This window comes from Xyrauchen texanus, chromosome 9, assembly GCF_025860055.1.
Source record: "Xyrauchen texanus isolate HMW12.3.18 chromosome 9, RBS_HiC_50CHRs, whole genome shotgun sequence".
Classification (NCBI taxonomy): Eukaryota; Metazoa; Chordata; class Actinopteri; order Cypriniformes; family Catostomidae; genus Xyrauchen; species Xyrauchen texanus.
Window position 1 is genome coordinate 20,697,150 of NC_068284.1, and position 18,727 is coordinate 20,715,876.

Genomic DNA, 18,727 nt, shown 5'->3' on the forward strand with positions numbered 1-18,727 from the left:
TGCATACCTAGAACGTCCTGTTTTACCGGCCGAGAAATGCGTCCATCAAATGCAGTACATACTATGCTGTGATGGTATGCAATTTCGGACACAGTGTATATTTTTGGTTCCTGATACCATTGTAGAAATACACCATTCGCAATCAGCCACGATTAAGTGAGATCAAATAATGACAATTCAGCTGGTCATGTGATCTCAACATTATAACTTAGACAAGCTCTTTCTAAAATAGAACAGCTTTTGTTAGTGATATGTGTAAGTGTGCAAGACTTCAAGAATATATTTCTAAAGTACTATTCATTCCTTTTGATGTAAAACTTTTATTTTTTTAATTAGAAAAACAGAGTGCACCTCGAAGTATTCAACAAAAAATATTTCTTTGATTTCTCTTTCCTGTGAAAAAGAAACAAACCTAATTCTCTTCCATTTCTCAGATGCCCTGCTAAGGCCAGATGCTATGTTCGACATGTGTTTTTATGTATTAACTTGTTGAAAGATTTCCAAAGCCAAAAGCCCATTTCTTTTATCTAAAACATGGATTTGGTAAGGGGACACAGGAATAAAAACAACTGCTCCTAATTTAGACCCTTGATAAATGCACATTCATAGCCAGGGTAAAGTAAGTCCATGTGGACTGACAGTGGTGCAGTTTAATGACAGGCGAGAGTCTCTGCACACCAATGATGGAACTTTCCTGATATAATCGACCAATAAACACACCCCTGTCATTCATTGGACAACCAAACGTTCCAATGCTGTAGCTATTGTTCCAATAGTAACCAAACTGCAAATTAAGATGACATAGAAGAAAGTATTTTAAAATTAAAAGATACGCACATCACCTTTAAAAGAGATGGTTTATTAATATAGCACTAAGAGCTACTGTAAATGCAGAAAAGCTACTAACAGAAACATTCAAAGTTACTAGTAGCAAAAATATAATACATTTCTATAATGACCCCATGACTGATAAAAGTGTATTGTAGCACTTCAGACGTGTTGGACACAAGGAAGACTTCTTACCATTTCATTCTTGTTCTCCAAGAAGATGCTGAGCTTTTTGAGAAACGAGACCACCAGCACCAACAGTTCTTCATTTTCTCTTTCCAGAGTATTCACCAGCAGGTAGACAATGTTTTTGTTCCTCATCTTGAGCTCTGTGCGGGTGTCCTCAGACAAGTTGAGCAGCAGGTAAAATGCAACTACAACCGTGAGGAGGGACAGAAACACATAAATACAGCCTCATGGATTCCTACTGAACTGTGGCAAATAAAAAGTTTAAATCACTGTTCATACCTCGCAGCAGCTGCTCCTGTTTGACAAGAAGGCTTTGATATTTCTTAAGGGTTTTCTCATGCTCCTTTCGTAAGTTCTGGTTGTCAGGGTCTTCTTCACGTAGATATGTTAAGGAACATCCTATTAATGCTTTGTGAGAAGACAGTTATATACAGTGGTCCAAAATATAACTTGAACACTTTTGAACACTGAAGCCACATTTAAAATGTATTTAATTGCATTAGACAACAAAATAGAAAATCAAGTGGAGTACGCAAACAAATAATTATAGACCTTTTCTCAGAGCAAATTTCACTTTTCTGAGCCAAGGTCATTGATTTAAAGTCTCATAATCATTTTAAGTGGATGTATGAAGTCAGTTCCCCTCAAGTTCACACAGGTGTCCTAGCAGAGTAACCACAGTTGTAACTCATCAAACTATGGAAATGTTGAATTAACTGTTCACAGCCAGAAAGTTGAACAGCATATCATGTTTTATTATTTAAAACCTTTAAAAAAAAAACGTTTTGCTTGAAGTGTGCTTGTGCCATCTTTCTAACAATAAATGCCACTTGGTTTGATTTTTTAGTATATAATGCACAGACATTAAAAAAAGGAAATACAGTTTAAAGTTTAGCTTAAGTGTCTAAATAATACAACAGCATTTTAGTGCCATGTTATAAAAAAAAAAAAAAAAATTTGATTTTGAGAATAAAGTAAAAATTATGAGAATAGAGTCATAGCATTATGAAATTAAAGTTATCATATTTTAAGAAAAAAAGTCAAAATGGTGAGAATAAAGTAGTATCATTATGAAATTGAAGTCAGAATATTTTGCGAATACAATCAAAATTCCAAGAATAAACACGAAGCATTGCTATATTAAATTTGTAATATTTTAAGAATTAAAATTACAAGAATACGTTTGTTTCATCTTGAAATTGAAGTCGTAATATTTTGAGAATAAAGTCAAAATTACAAGAATAAAAGTCATATCACTATGAGATTAAAGTTGTAATAATTTGAGAATAAAGTCAAAATTACAAGAAGTCAAACCAATATGAGATTAAAGTTGTAATATTTTGAGAATAGTCAAAATTACAAGAATAAAAGTCATATCATTATGAGATTAAAGTTGTAATATTTTGAGAATAGTCAAAATTACAAGAATAAAAGTCATATCATTGAGATTAAAGTTGTTATATTTTGAGAATAGTCAAAATTACAAGAAGTCAAACCAATATGAGATTAATGTGGAGATATTTTGAGAATAAAGTCAAAATTATGAGAATAAAGTATTAGCATTATGAGATTTAAGTCGTAATATTCCGATAATAAAATCTTACATTAGGTAAATAAAGCAGAAATATTTCTAGAAAAATCCCACAAAATTATGAAAAACAGAGCATCATTAACACTACGATCGAACACCGAGCCAGAAGCTTCATAAATGCAAGAAATGAATGTGAAGGATTCTTTCCATTGATAAAGCTAATGAATATGTAAGTATGATATAAGTACAACTTTATGCTCGTTATTTTTACTTTATTCTCAACATATTACATCTTTAATTTCATGCTTTGACTTTATTCTCATAATTTTGAATTTATTCTTCAAATTTTACAAATGTATTCTCGAAATCTTCGATTTTAATTTATTTTTAATGTGGCTTTTTTTAATTTGGGATCACTGTATGGACACAAAAATCAAAGAAAATAAAGAAATTCTGGCAACAAATTCATCAGAACTGGTTGAAGCTGTGTGAAACTGTGATTAATAAAGAGATTGTACCAGTGGAAGGATATAAGCCTTGGTCTTCTTCTCTAACTCATCCTGCCATAGGTCATACTTCTTCAGCTCATGCTCTATGATGCTCATACACAGAGCGCCGATCTTATAGTGTGTAATCAGTGTGTGGAATTGAGAGAAACTGCAAGAAGAATACATTACAGCAATTACGAATTATGAGGGTTTGTCCTTCTCTGACTTCTCCTGGATATGTCAGCCAGATACCAATGCATGTGATAGAATCTGAGAGTGAGACATCGACTGGTCTGCAGAGACACCCAGACAGATGTGTCAGATGAATTTCATACTCTATTCCTGATTAATACATAAACAGAACTGAAAGATCAGGCAAAACAACTCATCTTGCATTTCAAATATATCCTTCAGCCGTCAAAGTTGTTCTTGCTTGTGGCATGTACTTACCGTATCAGCCATTGGACAATGTGAGCCAAATCAGAATACATACTTACATAGCTCAAATAGTTAGTAAAAGTAGTAACCTGATCTGTGGACATAAAAAACTTTTTGAGAACATCTCATGATTTTGTTTTGACTCTTGATCCTATACATGGCCAGCGATATTTTGAGTTATCACACAGTGACACACATTTTGTCACGGCGAATAGTTATGAACCACAATGAGGTGACGTGTGGTATGCAGCATGATTCTTAGAATGAAAATGTAAAATTATGGTAGTTTAAATGTTCTCCTAAGTAAAATATGGTGTGCACTTCTATAAATGTGTTTACATTATTTTGTGTTTCATTTCTAGGTCAGTGATTCTCAAACTGTGGGGAGTACATCAGTGGTGTGAGGAGTGTCCCCAGTTGTTAACCGACATGACTAAAAATGTACAAAACTAAAAAAAATATAGACATTTTATTTTATTGGTATTCTTTTTCTTCCATGTTTTATTTCTAATTTCTGATCTATATACAAATGTTTTATATCTTTGTTGGCTTAAGACTAATGAATAGCCTCCATTCTTCTGCAATGTGGGATGTGAATTGGTAAGGTTTTGACTGTCCTGAAGTTGCACACTGGCACAGCCACACAGAGTCAAAAAATGGCCAAAAAACTGAGGCTAAAAAATATTTTATTACTCTGTTTGCCCCCCAAGTAAGCATCTAAATGCTCGATTTACATTTACATACATTTACATTTACGCATTTGGCAGATGCTTTTATCCAAAGCGACTTACAGTGCACTTATAACAAGGACAATCCCCCCGGAGCAACCTGGAGTTAAGTGCCTTGCTCAAGGACACATTAGTGGTGGCTGTGAGGATCAAACTGACAACCTTCTGCTTACCAGTTCAGTGCTTTAGTCCACTAAGCCGCCACCACCACCATCATGAAGATTTAATGAGGGCAAGCTTTAAGAGTGGTCTGCTTTTGACTTGATGGGCCCTATTTTAAGAGGGCAGTGCCATGCCATAACTCATACTATGTGTGTCAATGGGCATGGCCATGAAGTTTTGGTATTTTCATGCAAGCATACACTAAATCTAGGTGCAAGTGTGTTTCGCAAAACTGTGCATGCAAAGCGCTAATGGGCTGGGTCAAGTGGAATTTAATTTAGGGGTTTCACTGGCACCATCAGCATCCATTCCCTTAAGCACCAGCAATATAAACAAAGACAGCACATTCATAATGAGAATGTAGTGCACAGTTGTAGCGCAATATTGTAGTTCATAGCACTCACAAAATGAGAGCCCGACACATTTTGATGGCAAATATTTAACCAGTCTGACAGAGCAGTTCCAAATGCCTCTAGACAGACAGTACATTTTTAAATTTTTAAAAAGATCAAATTCCAAATTATATTTTAGAATTACTTTGTTTGATTAGGACTGCACAATATGCATCTGAACATGTGCAACTACTGTTTGCAATTGTAATCCTTTCTAAATGTTATTATTGTTTGGTTTCTGGTTGGGTCCCTCCACAGTGTGCAATTTATCCCTTTAAGCTCTGAAGGTGTTTTTAAAGATTTCCTGTTTTAGTGGCACACCCAAAATTAAAGGCTTATAACACGAGAAATGAAACAACGAGGGTCAAGTGTTTGGTATCATTGTAAAGAAAACATGATGATACATTATGAGACACTCTTGCAGCCTAAGAAACACCAAAAAATTGTAAATAGTGTGGTTCAGAAAAACGTTTTTGTTCCCAATCATGTCAACTACATTCGAGAACTATTTTGTGTTGATACGACAAAGCAATCAAAAGTTATAGCACTACAAATAAAATGTATCATAGTGTCCAAAAATGTCTCCAAACAAAAAATACATAATAATTGTTTAGAAAAATTAATTACACATGCAAACACAACAATGACTAAAGGTATGCATAGCATGGAGACATGATTTTAGTAATGAGATTTCACGGAACGAGTCCCATTTGAGTCAATGAGTCTACATAGAGTTTGTGCTATTTACTTGGCGCCATCTCCTGGTGGCCATATGCAACTTTGTGCTTTCTGTGGATTATCTAAAGATCTATGCATCCGATTACCATGTGTGTTGGCTCGTTTGAAAGATAATAAACTCCCTTAAGTACTGGTATGTGATATTTTATGTTCTGTTTATTTGACAATTATGTTGGTGTTGCTTATATGCAGCTTTTTGCTTATAACTTAATGAAAAATACATATACTTAGCTATTACTCACTATATTTTGGGAGTAAAACAAATAGACTGGTTGTATTTTACACTTTGAGAGCTTTCCAACAACATATGACACATGGCTATTTGATCAGTTTGATGTTTTTACTGATTGCAATAATATTCACAGTTCATTATATATCTATCAAAATGGAACACTTCTGATTTGTCTTCAAATTTCAAAGTACTTGATCAGTTTAGGTCATAATGCCTACATCCATTGATTCTAAGCTTTGAAACGATACCAATTTTGTGTTTACTGAGACTGTAGTTATTCATATTTTGACAATTTGTTTTTCTCACGGTCCCTTTCAAGCTTAATTGGTTTAAGATGATATCACTCAAAGTCCTAATACTCAAAGAGATTTCAATTTGCTTACTGCTGAAAAAAAAAAAAAACACCATTGTGACTAGGTGGTACTATATGTTTTGATTTGATAAGTTTGAGATCCACTGTTCTAGACCAATATTAAGAACAGCAGGTGGCAGACTTTACATTAAATTAGTCCATATGGACATTCAATTGTTCACTTGCACAAGATAAAAAAAAGTTAATAGACACAAATGGGTCATTAATAAATTAAATTAATTTAAATGACTCTTCACAAAAGGAAAAATTTCTGAAAAAACAAAGTTGTGTACCTTGAGAACCAGAAGAAAACATAGACAATAGTGGTCGCTAACTCAACACTGTGCTTCCAGTCTTCTCTCAACACTCGGGCTAAAGCTCCAATTACAGTCTCTGAAATAACATGAAACATATACATACTCATAAACAAACAACTTGATGATGATCACTTACAAAGACTAAACCAACACAGACCACCAACTTCTATGACAAACTCAAACATTTAGCCTATTGCCAAAAAAAACAAAAAAACTTTGACTTTGTGTGGCAGTTTACTAGGACTTTTGATATGTCTATGACTGAAGTTAGATATTTGTTGCAGAATAACAACACTGTTGACAGGACAACTCAAATATTTATGTGTTAAGCTTCATACATTGAGAACAAACACATGCAAAGACATTTAGATGTTCAGGCTGCTCAAGTACCATTATGCAGGAGCTCCTCCAGGTTGTCAGGGTTCCGGGCCAGGTGTAGAATGAGAGTGGAACCTCTGATCTTCTCAGGCATGCCCTCATACAAGAGCTCTATATAATCATCTATTTTATTAATGTTGGCATCCTCATCAACCTGAAAAAGACAAGGGATCATGGAAACACAACTTCAGTTAAAATGTTTGGACTTATTACAGACTAATAGTAAAGTCATCAAAACTATGAAATGACAAATTGAAGTATGGGAATTTAGTGGTAGTGCATAAACATTTGTTTCTGGGCAGAAGAATGTGCATACTTCCATTCCCTCAAATGGTGTGAGTTCTCTGGGTTTCACAGGTTTCTTCTCCTTCTCCACTTAACAGAAGCAACAAGAAACAAAAAACAAAAATCAATCACCATGATAACCGAAAGATACCATAAAACTGATAAATAAAAATATTACTAAAACATTCAGATTGGAAGTTGTTCATCTAGAATCAGGCACACCTAAAACTGTTTTCTTTGCTGTTTAATACTGGGAGCTGTGTTTTAAAGAGCGATTTACATTTAGTGCTGGGCTTCTTTCGGTTCTGTAAATACAGCAGTAGATGCTCCACCTCAGCCAGCTTTGATGGATGGATGAGTTTGCACTCTTCTACCACCTTCCTGGCAAGGGACGGAATATCAGTGCCAGGATTCAGACTCCTCAGTCGGATACTAAACAACAAAACAAAAACAAACAATAGACACAAATATAAAACAAAGTCGGATTAAATGTGATAAATATGACTTGGATTATAAAGCATCAAACACCACATGAATTACTCGTACAAAATTATAACTTTATATATTACTATAGTAGAAATTGAAGGCACTTTCAGAATCTGTCATTTCGTTTAAAGGGATAGTTCTCTCCACAAGTAAAATTCTCTCATAATTTACTCTCATTTAAATTTACTCCCACATAACATCCCAGAATTATATGACTTCCTTTCTTATGCCGAACAAAAACAAAGATATATAGAAAAATATTTCAGCTCTGTAGGTCCATACAATAAAAGTGAATGGTGAGCAGACCTTTGTAGCTCTGAAAAGCACAAAAAGGCAACATAAATTTAATCCACAACAATCCAGTGGTTAAATCCAGTGGCGATTTCATAACATGCCGAATAAATAAATATTTTTTCATCCTTTCCTTCTCATTGACATTTTTGCCTATGCACTCTGATATTATTATTTCCATGCACATTTTCCAACTCCAAACCATATAAACTTGAATGCTTATTGGATTCGATCATTTTCAGGTGGTATGTACAGCGCATCCAGAAAGTATTCACGGCGCTTCACTTTTTCCACATTTTGTTGTTACAGCCTTATTCCAAAATTCTACAAACAATACCTTATAATGACAACATGAAAGAAGTTTGTTTGAAATCTTTGCAAATTTATAAAAGAATAAAATAAAGTAAAAAATAATATGTACATAACTATTCACAGCCTTTGCTCAATACTTTGTTGAAGCACCTTTGGCACCAATTACAGCCTGAAGTCTTTTTGAGTATGATGCTACAAGCTTGGCACACTTATTTTGGGGCAGTTTCTCCCATTCTTCTTTGCAGGACCTCTCAAGCGCCATCAGGTTGGATGGGGAGCGTCGGTGCACAGCCATTTTCAGATCTCTCCAGAGATGTTCAATCGGGTTCAAGTCTGGGCTCTGGCTGGGCCACTCAAGGACATTCACAGAGTTGTCCCGTAGCCACTCCTTTGTTATCTTGGTTGTGTGCTTAGGGTCGTTGTCCTGTTGGAAGATGAGCCGGCGCCCCAAGGGTGTCTCTGTATATTGCTACATTCATCTTTCCCTCGATCCTGACTAGTCTCCCAGTTCCTGCCGCTGAAAAACATCCCCACAACATGATGCTGCCACCACCATGCTTCACTGTAGGGATGGTCTTGGCCAGGTGAGGAGCAGTGCCTGGTTTCCTCCAGACATGACGCTTGCCATTCAGGCCAAAGAGTTCAATCTTTGTTTCTCATGGTCGGAGAGTCCTTTAGGTGCCATTTGGCAAACACCAAGCAGGCTGTCATGTCACTTTTACTGAGGAGTGGCTTCCGTCTGACCACTCTAACATACAGGCCTGACTGGTGGAGTGCTGCAGAGATTGTCATTCTTCTGGAAGGTTCTCCTCTATCCACAGAGAAATGCTGGAGCTCTGTCAGAGTAACCATCAGGTTCTTGGTCACCTCCCTGACTAAGGCCCTTCTCCCCTGATCGATCAGTTTGGCCAGGTGGCCAGCTCTAGGAAGAGTCCTGGTGGTTTCAAAGAAATTGTTCTGTACCCTTCCCCAGATTTGTGCTTCGATACAATCCAGTCTCGGATGTCTAAAGACAATTCCTTGGACTTCATGGCTTAATTTGTGCTCTGACATGCACTGTTAACTGTGGGACCTTATATAGACAGGTGTGTGCCTTTCCAAATCATGTCCAATCAACTGAATTTACCACAGGTGGACTACAATGGATGCACCTGAGCTCAATTTTGAGCATCATGGCAAAGGCTGTGGATACTTATGTACATGTGATTTTTTTCGTTTTTTAATTTTTAATAAATTCGCAAAGATTTCAAACAAACTTCTTTCACGTTGTCATTATGGGGTATTGTTTGTAGAATTTTGAGGAAAATAATGAATTTAATCCATTTTGGAATAAGCTGTAACATATCAAAATGTGGAAAAAGTGAAGCGCTGTGAATACTTTCCGGACGCACTGTATTTGGACAATGAGGGAGGGTGTGGCAAAAGTGACTAACACCTTATATCAAGGTGTGCATATTTATTAGGCAGCTTCATTTCCTCAGGAAAATGGGCCAAAAAAAGAGATATACCTGACACTGAAAAGTCAAATATTGTAAAATGCCTTTCAGACAGATGCAACACTCTTGAAATAGCAAAACTGCTCAGGGACATGGCCAAGGTCAAGAAGGCTGAACCACTGAATATATTCACAAGTTGAAGCATCAAGATTGAGCAAAGAAATACATGAAGACAGATTTTTCAAGGTTTTATGGATAGATGAAATGAGAGTGACTCTTGATGGACCAAATGGATGGGCCCGTGGCTGGATCACTAATGGACACAGGGCACCACTTCGAGTCAGGCACCAGCAAGGTGGTGGAGGAGTACTGGTATGGACTGCTATCATTAAGGATGAGGTAGTTGGACCTTTTCGAGTTGAAGATGGACTGAAACTCAACTCTCAAACCTACTGCCAGTTTATGGAATTTATTTCTACAAGCAGTGGTACAGGAAGAAGTCCTCAGCATTCAAGAAGGCCATGATCTTTATGCAGGACAATGTTCCATCACATGCATCCAAGTACTCTACTGTTTGGCTAGCCAGCAAGGGCCTCAAAGATGCCCAAATAATGACTTGGCCCCCTTCCTCACCTGAATTAAATCCTATTGAGAACTTGTGGGCCCTTCTCAAATGATTTACAGTGAGGGAAGACAATACACCACTTTGAACAACATTTGGGAGGCCGTGGTTGCTGCTTCAGCGAAAGCTGAACGTGAACAGATAAAGAAACTGACAAACTACATGGATGGAAGGATCATGGCAGTTATTGAAAAGAAGGGTGGCTATATTGGTCATTGAATATTTTTGAAAGGCCAAAATTTTTATTTAATAGCAAGTTTGTGTTACTTATTTGTTGCACCTTCTCAAAAAATTTCAAATAAACAATTGAGTTGGGGGAAATAATTTTTTTTAATTTTAATTAGTTACCTAATAATTGTGCACACTAATAGTTGTGCACACTTATTCCCCTGAGAAAGACAAAACTCACTTTTTCTTTGCTAGACATTCAGGTTTGAGGTTCAATAACATTTTGGATTGACTGAGAGCATTGTGTTTGTTCAACAATTATAGATTTGGTTAAATCTATATTTTTAGAAGTGATATTATAGGTGTGGATGAGAAACAGATACATTTTGAAGTCCTTTTACTAAAAATCTCCACTTTCACCAGCACTTTCACATTCTTCTTCTTTTGTTTTGCTTTGTTGAGAATCGGATTGATTATTTGGAGTCATCGGAGAGGGAATTAGCTGCTAATCCGCTAGCAACCAAGGTGGATTTGGAGCGTGTCTGGGAGAAGTTGGAGGACTTGGAGAACCATAGCCGGCGGAATAACGTATGTATTGTTGGAATTCCTAAAGGCAGAATAGGGTCTGGATATGGTGAAATTCCTGGATGGGCTCTTTCCGAGTATGCTTGACATAACAGGCCATAAACCGGAAATCGAATGAGCTCACAAGTGTTCTGGCTCGGCGATCCACTGATCCAACTCCACCTAGTAGCTGGAATTTGTTTTGTGGAGGAACACACCTTCAGGACAGTTATGTGGATGAATTTACTTGTTCTTTGTGTTTATTCTGCCAATTGACTTGTGTAGTTGGAAGGGAATATTAAAAGTGATAAGGCAGAGCTGAAGTGCCAAATGTAATCTGATGGACTAAGAGAATTGATCCGATTGAAATACAGATATAACACTATTTTGTCGTGGAATGTGTAGTTTTGGCTATTCAGGGCAAGACAGTCATACTTTGAGTCGGAAGAAAAGGCAGGAAAACGTCTGGCTAGATATATAAAACAGAAATAGTCTTTTTCTACCATTCCCTCAGTGAAATCTGCTGGTGGTGAAATCTCAGCCATTGATATTAATAATGCTTTTAAATCATTTTATCTTGCTCTCTACAGTTCCACGTCTTCGTCTACTGATGAGGATATTAGAAACTTTGTGGAACCATTAGAACTCCCTAAACTGAAGGCTGAGCAAAACATTCTGAGATAACCTTGGAGGAGCTTGGCGAGGTAATAAGGCATTTCCTTGAGGCAAGGCTCCGGGGCCAGATGGCTTTGCCGCAGAGTTTTTTTTAGATCTTATGCTACAGAATTGGCTCTACAATTGCAAGAAGTTTATAAGGAATCATTAAAAATGGAAAGCTTCTGCAAACCATGATGCAAGCCCGGATCAGTCTGATTCTTAAAAGGATAAAAGCTCCAAGCGAGTGTAAGAGTTACCATCCAATTTCCCTGATACAGCTAGACGTTAAAATATTGTAAAAAATGTTGGCTAACCGATTAAGTTATGATTCTTATACATACAGATCATGTGATATTTATTCAGGGCTGCGGGTCTTCTGAGAGCATTAGGCGTTTCATCAATATCGTGATGAAAGGTCAGTGGCGAATGATCAGACTCTGGTCCCTGCCATCTCACTTGAGGCCGAAAAGGCGCTTGCTATGGTAGAGTGGGATTATCTTTTTAAGATTTTGGAAATGTACGGGTTCAGGAATACTTTTATTGGTTGGATTAAGTTACTTTATAGACACACAGTAGCGGCGGTACAAACAAATTGACTTATTTCAGATTATTTTACTCTGGATAGTGGCAACCAGCAGGGTTGCCCTCTTTCTCCATTATTGTTCTGTCTTGACCTGGAAACATTAGCAGCGACGATAAGAAAGGAGGATGATTTTCCAGGGGTGATGGCGGAAGGTGTGGCATATAAGCTTTACACAGATGATATTTTATTATTCGTCTCCAACCCTACTAGATCTATGCCTTGCCTGCACAGAATTATTAATTCCTTTTCTAAGTTCTCAGGATACAGAGTCAATTGGTCTAAATCCGAAGATTTGTCTGTGACAGCGTACTGCCCAGTATCACCTTTCTAGCTGGGTGCCTTCCAGTGGCCCAAACAGGGCATTAAGTAATTGGGTATTTTATTCCCAGCTAATTTGTATGATTTATTTAGAGTTAATTTTGACCCTTTAATAAAAAGGTTCACGAGCAATGTGGGCAGGTGGGCTTCATTACATTTATCTATGATTGGGAAGGTTAATGTTATTAAAATGAATTGTACTCCAAATTCAACTACCTGCTACAGTCTCTCCCTATAGATGTCCACCACTTTTATTTCAAGCAATTTGGTAGAATAGCAAAGTCCTTAATTTCGAATGGTAAACGTCCTAGATTTATCTCAGTAAACTGTACAGGCCGACTGACAAAGGTGGGTTAGGCCTATCAAACAATTTGTTTTATTATTATGCATTCGTTCTCAGACATTTGGCTTATTGGTCGCTTCCACTTGAGATAGTCCCTCCCTGGTTTTGAATTGAACAGGAAGTTCTTGCCCCTATTTCGCCATTGCAAAGCCTTTCTAGCAAACTAACCAGAGAAGATTAGTTACATCCTGTTATCTCGCATTTGCACTCGGCACAGACAAAAGTGTCCAGAGTGTTTAATTTGGACATTTATTTAAATGTTGCCTTGAGCATATGGCTGAACCCAAAATTATGTATTAATAAGTCAGAGTGGAGTGTTGAGATCCTTTGAAAACTTTTGGGATTCCCAGATCTCAGATCTTTAGGTATTTAGTTGCGCCACCTGCTCTGTACTATTTTTGGGTGTAGCATACACCCTACTAAAGCAGCAGACACTCTGTGAGGGGTGATTACTACTTTTGGAAAAGGTCATGACGCTGCTAATTCAGAGTCTGGGGGACGGAGCTTCAACTTCTCTCAAGAGATTATGTGAGAAAGATTTAAGCTTGGTATTGGAGGAGGGAGTGTGGGCTAGGATTCTAAAAAAACATCAAGTCTGCATCTCGAGATGCAAAGGTGCGCCTTATGAAATTCAAGATTTGACACTGATTGTAAAGGCTTGGTCTTAAAGACACACCCACCTGCTGGTTATGCCATGATGGGGGTTAAATGTCGATTCTGTGTATATATATGTTTTGCTTTTCTTTGTTTATTGTATGATTTAATAATAAAAAAAATTTAATACAAAATTGCATGATCTGTACATTCTATATGTGCTTTGTTACTGGAAAAACATACTACAAAACTAATACACCGACATAGAGATGACAGCATTTCTCCAGATTTGGAATGAGGAGCTTAAAGAGTTAGTTCACCCAAACATTTAAATTATCTCATCCTTTACTCACACTCATGCCATCCGAGATGTGTATGACTTTCTTTCTTCGGCTGAACACAAATTAAGATTTTTAGAAATATATCTCAGCCCTGTAGTGATGACACTTTTGTAGCTCCAAAAATAAAATAAAGGAAGTATTAAATAAATCCATAAGACTCCAGTTGTTAAATCTATATCTTTAAAGCAATATAATAGGGATGGGGGAGAAACAGTACAAAATGTACGTTTTTTTTAGTTTTTTCTCTCTAAACCTCCATGTGGCAGGGCGGAGGGCGGGGCGGAGCAATGATGCTGCACACCCAGCCCCTAATCAGGCTGATCAAGCCTGAAAAGTATAAAGTGAACGGAGGTGGCAGATCAAGAGAGAGAGAACTACAGGCATTGGTCTTTATGTTTAAGTTTATTATTAAACTATTATTTATATTGTCAAGCCTCCTTTCCCTTTTACTTTGTTACACTCCACTTTCACCTTCACTTTTATATCTGAAAGTCAACTATGGTGCTGTTTAGTTTCACTTTCACATCTTGAAGTGACAGTTAAAATGGGGATTTAGAGTAAAAAAATAACTTACAGTAAATATTGTTCTGTTTCTCACCCACACCAATTATTTTGATTCTGAAAACATGGCTTTAACCACTGGAATCTTATGGAATTATTTTATGCTGAAGAAAGTCATACATATCTGGGATAGCATAAGGGTGAGTAAATGAGAGAATTCATTTTTGGATGAACTATCCTTAAAAAAAAAAACTTAGGAACTTCATGTCAATTGAATAAAACAATGCAAAAATACAAATTTCACCATGAAAATGAGTCAGAGATGTGATTCATACACTAAAAGTGGTTAATGTAAAATTATTATTGTGTAATTAAATAATGTTTTATTTAACATCAAGGCTATTTATCCAGATATTGTTTTTGTTAATACATTGTAGCATTTAGTTACATTATATTTTGTTTTCTCTCAGACATGATATAACATCCATCTCTCCGCACTTTTGGCTTCTAGCAGGTAAGGAGATTTTTCAAACAGACAGGTTTGTGAGATGAGCCGATGGGCAGGGAAGTAAGCTATAACATAGGGAGCAACAGTATTACTCACTACGACAGTATATTTTGAATAAATGGTCCGAATGGTCACGTAATTTAGCCTGTGAGCACAACACCGAGCTGATGCAGAGCGTGAGAAGCAGAGTGTCCGTCTGTGTGCGTTTATTGCAAAAGTAATACAATGTGCCCCACCCCCCCCCCCATGCACTACTTACAGCCCGATGTGGCCCCTTAAACAAAATAGTTAAAATATTAATAATTACACACCATCACCTTCACCTTGTTTCAGGATTTTACATGAGTAAATGTAACTGTTATATTTTGACAATGTTATAGTTTAATATGAAATAATTTAAAGCAAGAATCTATTAGACCTCATTTTATATCAACAGCGGCAGTTTTAGTTAAAGTTTCAAGATGTGTTTCAGCTAGTATTTATTTTTCATAAATATATTAATTATATTATTATTATTACTACATTTACATTTGGCAGACGCTTTAATCCAAAGCGACTTCCAATGCACAGGGGCAATCCCCCCGGAGCAACCTGGAGTTAAGTGCCTTGCTCAAGGACACAATGGTGGTGGCTGTGGGGATTGAACCAGCGCCCTTCTGATTAACAGTTATGTGCTGATTAACAGTTATGTGCTTTAACAAAAATAATGTCACTTGATGCATGTCCTTGTACTGGAAAACCACGAACAAAACTACGCAACATAAAAGGAAATGCAACCCAGGATATATTAAATACAGGTTATGTTTAATCTATGGCTAATGATGGAGCGCTAAGATATGAAATGGCGCAAAAACTATAGATCGCTCCAACGTCACACGCATGCAATGTTAAAAGCTTTGTTTATTATTAACAGGATGGTTAGATTTATTGCATCACTCACTAATAGAGAAGCAGTATAATACCATTTGCATGTTGAATTAAAAGGTTTAGAAAGGTTAAAATGTCTGTAACATATTCTCAAGTTCACTAACTATGGTACAAAGCATTCCCTCACTGCGGGCACTTACACTAAACTCAACAAGCGCTCAACGGTCCGGTCCTGGCTTCTTTGAACTTTTACTTGTCTCATACATACTTTAAGGTTTTATTGTTGGTATATAAGGGCCTCCATGGGCTGGCACCACTTTATACTTCTACACTTCTTCACCAATATCAGACTCAAAGATCATCTCAGAGACTAATGTTGTGTGTTCCAAGGACTCGTCTTAAAACTATGGGTGATCGTTCCTTTTCTTACATGGGCCCTCACTTGTGGAATGCTTTGCCGCTATTGATTAAGTCTTGTCCAACCTTAGATCTTTTTAAGTCCAATCTAAAGACCCACCATTCTCTCCCTTGCTTATGAGTCATTGTAACATATTGTGCAGTATCATTTTATGGTGTTATTTTATTTTATTCTTATTTTGTTTTACCATGTATGACATGACTGGCGACCTGTCCAGGGTGTCCCCCGCCTTTCGCCCAATGTTAGCTGGGATAGGCTCCAGCCCCCGACCTATACAGGATAGCGCTGCATGGATGGATGGATGGATGGATGGATGGATGTATGGATGGATGTATGGATGGATGGATGTATGGATGGATGGATGTATGGATGGATGTATGGATGGATGTATGGATGGATGTATGTATGACATGTTGGTCAGTTTTGTACAGCACTTTGGCCAACATTTGTTGTTTTTAAGAGTGATATAAAAATAAACTTGATTGATTGACTGAATGCGCTGCTGACAGCTGCACGTGGGAGAGATAGAGTGGATTTACTTGCCCATATTCTGTAACATTATGTAAAAATGGTGTTTAGATTATCCAACTCAAATGACATAAAAAACAAGAGTAAATTCAGAGGTAATCCAAAAGCAGTCAAAAAGAATATCTGATTAGATTTACATAGGGCCTAACTAATTGCAATTTTAGTCATGTAAATTGTAATCAGTACGAGATGGCATTTCTTAAGTAATGTACCCAGCACTGTATGTATTTTTTTGCTTACATTTTCTGGCAGTTTTTCTTCTCCTCGTGCCTCGCATCGCCTTTCTCTCCTAAAATGGTCGCTTCCAAGTCATAGTGCACCACTAGAGCCTTCTCCGTCGGGTGCACATCTATATTAACAGTCTTAACTCTCCTGAAAGACAGAACAAATAAAGACTGGATATGTAAGTTTAATGTAATACACTAATTGAAACAGAATGTGATTCCAAACCTTGTCAGTTGCTTAACCTGGACAACATTTTGGCGCAAGATAAGGGCGTACATAATTTTTTAGTGACTGACTCAGCATCTGCTTATGATTCCCAAAAAAATAACCTAAATGTCTATTTTAGGCCGTTCACAAGATTTTGAAACACCGCCACAACTAAAACTGTCAACACTGTAACGGGATGGTGCCAGTAAGCCACGCCCATCTGCGATGGGAGCGGATACATTTGACACAGAATTACAAAATTATAAACAATCAACTTCGTTGAAAATAAAGCCGGCAATGGTGCACACGTGGATTACAAACTAAATAAAAGCAGTGCCTCTTTTTTAAACAGGCATAACCACAACAAGGATAAACTGTCATAATTGTGATGGCAGCATCCCTAAATTTCATCTCAATGTAATGTTTACCGTTTCAAAATTTGTGCGTCGTCCGACTGCATTTTATTCCGTTCATGTGAAAGCACCAGAAGTGGGTTTAGCTGCTCTTTTGGACTATTGATATACGTGACGCTGATTCACTGTCCGACAATCAAAGCATCGCTTATCCGCAGTGTACTAATCCGCTATTCTCAGCCGATATCCAGGGAGAAAGAGGTTTGGTTTCACTGGAGACTGGATTGAGCATGTTCGCCATCTGTAGGACAGGAGGATGATGGGTTTGGATTGATGATCCATTGATTTAGCAAGCTCTTATTTAAAAAATAAATAAATAATTATCTTCAAGAATATTATTTTTACCCTAATATCAAAGGTCTTACTAGAAAAAAATAAATTATGATCCAATTTGAATTTTCTTGCTAAATTAATATGATCGTGCCTGGTAACTTCATACCTGCCAACACTCCCGTTTTTACCGTGAATCTCCCGTATATTTCACACCCCGTTTTAGTTATGTCTCCCGGGAAACTCCCGTAATTTGTATGGCCCAAACCTCGTTATATGAATAATCCCATCAATATATTATTCCAAGGTTGTCCAGTTGCCAGATCTGGTATGAAACGCATCCTACACATCGACACATCATACACATTTCAACGAATTTGTGACCTCAACCTGGCAACATACAACCCAGTTGAGCTGTTGATATTTGTGCTGTTAGTAGACGCGCAAAGTTGAATCAAGCATCACTGGTAGATGGGAGGAGAAGACTCAAGTGGTGCTCCGGCGAAAATAAATAAATGAACATGTACATTTAACAACAGCTGGACGGAAGAATTTAATTTAATAACGACAATGCACGCGCCAATTGCAATGCGTTTCGCACTGATGTATGTATTTAGCCTGCCCTACATGGAAAACGATTGAAAAACACGCAAAAACACTTTCAGTTTGAACAGCCCCTTGTTCACATTCCACAGCACTAGCTGAAGTTTCTCAAAGTTACCTCTCAAAAAGGACTGCCTTTTGTTTCAGTTGACAGTGGGTCAATTTACACTGTATCCAGCGCTGTATTTGTAAATATCAGACATGGGGACTTGTGACTTGGTGACTTGGACTCGAGTCGACTCGAGTCGCTATTTTTATGACTTGTGACTTGACTTGACAAAAAATAAAATACTTGAGGCTTGACTTGGACTTGGAAGTTAAAGACTCGGGACTTGACTTGACTTGACTTGAGACACGAAGACTTGAATGACTTGAGTGTTAATCGCATCATGTTTTCAGTTTGAATATAAAATA

At 37.1% G+C, this 18,727-nt stretch overlaps 1 protein-coding gene across 1 annotated transcript in view; it reads right to left on the minus strand.

Annotated features, from left to right (window-relative positions):
- LOC127648768 (kinesin-associated protein 3-like) overlaps nt 1-17,610 on the minus strand; it is a 55,671-nt gene extending 38,061 nt beyond the window's left edge. The window contains exons 1-9 of the mRNA XM_052133523.1: nt 17,456-17,610; nt 16,836-16,967; nt 7,339-7,490; nt 7,090-7,148; nt 6,786-6,927; nt 6,372-6,471; nt 3,081-3,205; nt 1,297-1,395; nt 1,024-1,202 (exon numbers count right to left, since the gene is read on the minus strand). Coding sequence (XP_051989483.1) covers nt 1,024-1,202; nt 1,297-1,395; nt 3,081-3,205; nt 6,372-6,471; nt 6,786-6,927; nt 7,090-7,148; nt 7,339-7,490; nt 16,836-16,967; nt 17,456-17,487 — 1,020 coding nt within the window. The 5' untranslated portion in view covers nt 17,488-17,610. The remainder of the gene's footprint in view (nt 1-1,023; nt 1,203-1,296; nt 1,396-3,080; nt 3,206-6,371; nt 6,472-6,785; nt 6,928-7,089; nt 7,149-7,338; nt 7,491-16,835; nt 16,968-17,455) is intronic.
- Between the last annotated feature and the right edge of the window lie 1,117 nt (nt 17,611-18,727).